General features: G+C 50.6%; 1 protein-coding gene across 1 annotated transcript in view; it reads left to right on the top strand.

Annotated features, from left to right (window-relative positions):
* The window catches only part of LHPP (phospholysine phosphohistidine inorganic pyrophosphate phosphatase), a 206,950-nt gene that overhangs the window by 57,666 nt on the left and 142,584 nt on the right, over positions 1 to 6,700 (top strand). The window contains exon 7 of the mRNA XM_027855941.1: positions 3,166 to 3,257. Coding sequence (XP_027711742.1) covers positions 3,166 to 3,257 — 92 coding nt within the window. The remainder of the gene's footprint in view (positions 1 to 3,165; positions 3,258 to 6,700) is intronic.

The raw sequence follows: 6,700 nt of genomic DNA, 5'->3' as shown, positions 1-6,700 counted from the left end.
AGTTCAGTCGGCCGCCATCTTGTTTTGCTGTGGTTTGAGATGAGTTCAGTTAACCGCCATCTTGCCCTGATGTTTCTGTTTATTCCATTGTTTGTTCGCTCATGAAAGTCTTCCCAAGTCTCCCTACCTTCTTTACCCTTGTTGTTGCTTTGGATAGAAATTGAGATTCTTCCCTGTACTTGGTTCTTCCTTTGTGGAGAGTGAGGCTGAATTCTTGACTCTTGGCAGGGATTATAGTTCTCATTAAAGGCTTTTCAGGATTCTAGAGGTGAGTCATCCAGCACAATGGCTTCCAAAAACCACCATATTTGTGGGTCCTCACCAGCCTTTGAAATACCTCTTCCACTCGGTCTCTGCTCTAGATATCCTCCATAAAAATGGCAGATGCCTTTGGGGAACTTGTGGCTGTCAGAGTAGGCCTCTCTTGAGGTGGACCATCAGGGGTCCTTGAATCCAAGCCAACAACAGTCATTCCTGTTGTTTTCTCTTTCACGGAATCTTAGGTGATTGTAACATGTCCAAGAGAGACTCTTATTGATGGAGCACATCGGAGGTGCCTAAGTGTGTCATTTCTCTGCTCAAGAAGGGTCAGTGGCTTCCTGTTGCCTGTAGGATAGAATACAGACATCTCTGAAGTCTTTCACAGCCTGGTTCCAGCCCCTCCTTGCAGGCTGATCACACCTTCCTTCCTCTCACACATTCTAGCCAAACTGACCATGTGCTGTGCCCCATGGATAACAGTTCCTCTCCAGCCTCCTGTCCCTTTGTGCTGGTTGCCTCCTGTGCATGCCTTTCATGGTTAGCCTTTATCTGGCACTCCACAATTTGCAAAGTGCTTTTTTTTTTTTGTGACGCAATTGGGGTTAAGTGACTTGTGCAGAGTCACACAGCTAGTGAGTATTATGTGTCTGAGGCCGGATTTGAACTCAGGTCCTCCTGACTCCAGGGCCAGTGCTCTATCCACAGCACCACCTAGCTGCCCTTGCAAAGTGCTTTTCACATAGTATCTGATTTAATCCTCCACAAGCCTGGGGGAGGCCACCGTCTTGCCCAGGGTCCTGTTGCTAGAAAGTTTCAAAGGCAGATTTCCACTCAGTTTGTTCTGCCTCCAAGTCTGTTGGCTGCCTCTTCTGCAGCCCGTGACTCCCTTTCAGGCTCAGCTCATCTTTCTTCTCCCCCTGTTGTGTATCCAGGCTGGCCCCTCCAGGGCTGAGCTGCCTTCCCTCCTCATTCCCACCTGCTCAACTCAAGTCAGCAAGCGTTTATTAAGCACCTGCTATGTTCCAGGCACTGTGCCTTAGATACAAGAAAAACAAAAACCAATACCTGCCCTCAAGGAGCTTACAATTGAATGGGGTAGACAGGCATGCAGCGGCTATGTACAAATAAGAATTGGTCCAAGCATTTGGGGAAGTGATTTGGAATTAAGCTCAGAAAGTGATGAAAATGTCACTGCTCTTTGGCCTCGAGACTTGCCACGATGCATGCACTTCCAACGAGGTCAGGGATAGAGAGAAGGGTCCCGTGTGCACCAGAACTTTCTGCGATAGAAAAGGATTGGAAACCAAGCAGATGCCCATCATTTGGGGAATGGCTGAACACCCTGTGGTATGTAAATGAAATGGAATATGACTGGACTGTAAGAAATAGTGGGGCCGCTAGGTGGCGCTATAGTGGACAGAGCACAGGGCCTGGAGTCAGGCAGATTCATCTTCCTGAGTTCCAACCTTACCTCAGACACTTACTAGCTGTGTGACCCTGGGCAAGTCACTTCACCCTGTTGGCCTCAGTTTCCTCATCTGTAAAATGAGCTCGAGAAGGAAATGGCCAGCCACTCCAGTCTCTCTGCCAAGAAAACCCCAAATGGGGTCATGACTGAAATGACTGAACAACAAAGGAATGGTGGGTAGGAAGACTGAAGAGATGCATGAGAATATTTAGATGAGCTTCATCCTGCTTTGAAACATTCCTTGTTCTGTTCGTCCTTTTCTCTCCACTCCCCCAGCCCCCCCTGCCCCCAGCTCTGGCCCTCCTCGCCTCTCACCTCTTCCCTTCCTAATGGCGTAGCCTTCCCGAGGTCTCCCTGCCTCGAGCCTCTCCTCCCTCCAGTGCACCCTGGCCAAAGCTGCCAATGGGATTTTCCTGAAGTATGGCTCTCACCGTCTCCCCCCTGCTCACAAAGCTTGCTGTGACCTCCAGGATCTTTTCTTCCAGCCCCGACTCAGGGGCCCCCTCCTCTCTCAAGCTGTCCCAGATTTCCCAGCTCGAGGCTTGTCTCCCTCCCCAGATTTTCCTCGAGTGCTCTGTCTGCATTTCCTTTGATTAAGAGGTACCAGGGACCCCAGAGGCCCTCTAGTTCAGCCCTGTCATTTTGCAGATGAGGAAACTGAGGCCCAGGGGTGAATGGCTTGTGGTGGTCACAGAAGCAACATCGTCTCCCCATTAGCTCCTTGAGAGCAGGGGCTGGGTTGTTTTTTTATCTCTGTTGCCCCAGCACCTAGACCAGGGTCTTGGACGTGACAAGTGCTTAGTAGATATTTGTTGATGAACTTTTCCAGGAATTTAATCTTTAAAAAATTTGCTCCAAGAAGTCATCTGTTGGGTTGGGATGAGTTTGCATTTTTCTATTTCTTCCGTGCTCTGCATTCCTGTGGGGTGTGTGCGTGCCTGTGTGGAGTTTTGCCTTTAATCAGCAATACCTTTGCTGTTTAAAGGCAAAAATCCTTTCAAAATGTTGGTCAGAAAGGTTAAGGAAACGCATTTAACCTTTGTAAAAGTTCTGAAACTCAGGGAGATGGGAAAGAGCGTAAGTGTGTGGTCGTTAGCAGCCAATAAAACCCTGCAGATGTTCCAGACGAGAAATGCAGGACCGGCTGCATTTCCCCATTCATTTTTCTGATGCCAAATCACTTTGGCGTCTTTTGATTGATTTCAAATGGCGTGGCTTTTTACCGCTCTGAGGCCTCCCCTGCAGAGGGGCCGCATGAAATACAGTGCAGGTAGGGTGACTTTTAATCAATACAATGACAATATTATCTTGTTTAATTTGTACTATGGCCGCATTAAACATCAGATCAAGCTGTTTATTATGTCAGCGAAGATGAAGTGGAGTCTGAATAAAATGTGCCTGACATCCATCTTGTGTGTATTTCATTGCCATGACAGACCATCATGATTGGAGATGATATTGTGAGCGACGTCGGAGGGGCCCAGCGCTGTGGGATAAGGGCGCTGCAGGTGCGCACAGGAAAGTTCAGGTCAGTCTCTTTTATTGCATTCCTTCTCTCTTGAGCCGGGGGCATGCTTACGGGTTACTCAGCCTCCCATAGAAATGTCTTCTGGGGGCCCAGCAGCTCCCCTAAATCACCCAGACCGGATGGGGAAGCATAGGCGCTTAGCTGATTGGGTTTCAAAGACTGGGCGGTGCCAGAAGAAATGATAACAAATGAGTCTTTCTGTGGTCATGCAAAGTGAGGCCAGTTTAGGGAGGGAGCCCTCCAGCCTGTCAAGGTGAATCCTCTGTTCTGTGGACAATGGTCTGATATATTTGATAGTATTTGTTGGGTGTGGAAGGATGACACTCATGGCCTTTGTGGGTGGAGCACAAACCAAAGCTCCGGTTCGTGGCCCTTGAAGAAGATGGTGGCTCGTCGTTAGGGTGGGCGTCTGCCATAGTATGTGTAGTTCAAAGGAACTGACGTGGGGCTGTGGTCATGACGTGATGTCGGAGGCTACAACGTGGGATGTGCCATACGCACCTGCGCTCCCCTGGGCTGGCACGGGGAGCAGGTTCCGTTCTGCCTGTGAGACTTTGCCTAGGAGGGTTTAGACACTGGAGTCAGAGGACCTGGGTTCAGATCCTGTTCTGCTGGTTCTTACTAACTCTGTGACCTTGGCTTGGGCAAGTCACTTCCCCTTTTAGGGCCTGTTTCCTCAGCTGTAACATGAAGGTCCTGGACTCAGTGACCTGAGATCCCTTCTAATTCTGAAGGTCCTCTGCAGCTAGAGCTGCTCTTTCCTGTTGCTAGACATGGCCACCCAGGGAATGACTGTAGGGGGTCACCCAGAGGGATGTGGATTGGTCAGTCAGCTCAAGCATTTGAGGTGCCCCTTTGTGCCAGGCACTGTGCCAAGCATTGTGGATACAAAGAAAGGCAAAAGGCGGTCTCTGTTCTCAAGGGACTCCCACAGAAACCATGAGGTGGCTAGACGCTCAGCAGGTTCTCTGGAGACATGTAGAGTCTCCCTTTTATAGAAAGTTTATTCATTTGGAACACCTCCTCTACAGAGCAAAGTGAGGGTGGTAGTGCTGAAATTGGATAGGAAATCACCCTTCCCCCATTCCTCCTACCCCGCCACATACTTATTCCCAGTATTGCTCCTAATCCTGAGGTCCAGGTGGCCTTGCCCCAGGAGGGAGAGCGGCTTCCAGAGGACAGGCCTCCTGACGGTCAGGCCGCCTCCACCCTCTGGGCACATGAACATCTTTGTAGACTTCTTCCTCTGTGCACACCGGAGGCCCTTGCTCCGGAGGGCTGGCATGAAGAATGTGATTCCCCAGCTGCCTTGAGTCTACGCATGGCATGACAGAGGAGATGCTTTTTGAACAACCAAAGAGGCCAAAGGGAAGGAGGCATCAGTACAGTAGGTGTGGAAGACTGCCTTAGGAGGCACCCAAGACCCTGAATGCTAGGGAGCTGTCCAGGGTGCTAGAGAGCGCACCATTGCCCTGAGTCTAAAGCCTTTTTAAAAATCTCATCTGAAATGGCCAGCCTTTGCGGGCCTTCAGCCTATCCCTGAAGCCAGGTAGCAGTGCCAGTCCCATGTAGTGTCTAGCTTCACCTCGCTTCTGTGCTGACGTGCCCCCGTCCTGGGCCTGGTCTGGCTTTAGCTGTCGCCTGGGCTATCCAGGTCCAGTCCTCTGCCCCATCTCCTCCTTCACTGATGGTTACAAGAAGTGATCGTTTTTTAGGAGGGGGGTAAATGCTGAGACAGTCTGATGGGGTGGGGGAGTAAAGGGTTTCCTTGATGGATGAGGGAAGAAAGGTAAGTTAAGGCATCTGCCACCAAGGCTGTTCAGTCTTCAGTAACACACCGTACACGGTCTCATGTTGGTGTGGCCAAGCCTTGGCCATGTTTCCTATTACAAGTGGCTCTCATCAGCGCAGAGTTGGTGAGACATAATGGTTTTACCTGGAGGAGAAGCAGTGACCAAGGACAGGGGGATTCTCTGTAGAGGGAAGGGATTGGGGCTGGGCCTGTGAATGAACGAGTGAGTAGAGACACGGACGTCTCCCTCATAGCATGAGTGTGTGGTTGTTAGCAGCCTGAGTGTGGGGCTGTTGTCACATCTGGCTTCTGAAAGTTTGGCTTTGGAATTCAGGGAGGAGTAGAATGGAAAGGCTTGGGGAGCCTGCGAAAGCACGACTCTTCTAAGTCTTTTCCGTTCTTTTTCATGGCAGATGCCAACTCTGCACTTTCCTGGCCAGACCATGCCCGGGGCTGTTAGGAGCCCCAGTCCCGGCCCTGGTGCAGAATCCAAGGTCTGAGGTCTGGCCACACCATTCAACCCGTGTGGGAAGGGAAGGCTTTTCTCAAGCTTCCCGTGGAAGTAAACGGCAGTTTATAGGATTTCCATTTCTGGCTTGCTTTTTAAAAGAACGAGCAGCAGCCTAATTCAGTCGGCGTGGGGGCACACTGGGCTCCCTTTTGGAGGGGAGGCTGAGGCCGCTGTATTCCGTGAGTTCAGGAGTTCTGCGCCGCAGCACTGAGCTGGTCAGGGGTCTCTACAAAGTTCAGCACGACTGTGGCGAGCAGAGGGCACAAGGTCACCTGTGGCGGGTGGGAAAATGGAAAAAGCTTTTGTGTTATCAGAAGTGGCCACTTCTTTCCAGCCTGGGTGAGAAAGGAAGACTCAGTCTCCCCAGACAAAGTAAAGAAAGAATGACTGGTGATCCAGGAAGATCACTGGTCCCATGGAGGCAGGGAATCTAGTGATCTACAAGCATTTATGAAGGTCCTACAGGATGCAAGATACCCTGGGCAAGTCACTTCACCCTGCTTGCCTCAGTTTCCTCATCTGTAAAATAACCTGGAGAAGGAAATGGCAAACCACTCCAGTGTCTTTGCCAAGACCCCAAATGGGGTCAGAGTCAGATACCACTGAACAACAACAGATTCCTTGTGTCTTTTGAGGTAGTGTTATTGTCTTCATTTTGCAGGTGAGAAAAACTGAGGCTAAGCAATACAGTCATGGACCCACAGCTGGTGTCGTAGCTGGGATTCAGTCTTAGGACTCCCAACAGCGAGAACAGGGCTTTCTCCAGTGCCATCCTGGTGTGCCAAGAACAGCAGATGAACCCTGTAGTGGGGCAGGGGCTGAGAAGAAGGGAGGAAGGCAGAGCAGGGCTGAAAAACCCCCAGGCTGTGTGTGTGTGGGGGGGGGGGGTGGTTGTGTGTGTGTGGGGGGGGGGGTATGGTTGTGTGTGTGTGTGTGTGTGGGTATGGTTGTGTGTGTGTGTGTGACTGTGTGTATATGTGTGAGTATGGTTTTGTCTGTGTGTGTGAGTATGGTTGTGTGTGTGTATGAGTGTGTGTGTGTGAGTGTGTGTGTATGGGCGAATGTAAGTGTGTGGGGGTGGGTAGGTATGTGTGAGTATGGTTGTGTGTGAGTGTATGTGTGTGTCTATATGTAGGAGGG

Source organism: Vombatus ursinus, unplaced genomic scaffold (genome assembly GCF_900497805.2).
Source record: "Vombatus ursinus unplaced genomic scaffold, bare-nosed wombat genome assembly UNPS02011353.1, whole genome shotgun sequence".
NCBI lineage: Eukaryota > Metazoa > Chordata > Mammalia > Diprotodontia > Vombatidae > Vombatus > Vombatus ursinus.
The sequence above is the reverse complement of the archived record's forward strand: the minus strand, read 5'-3'. Positions and strand labels throughout refer to the sequence as shown.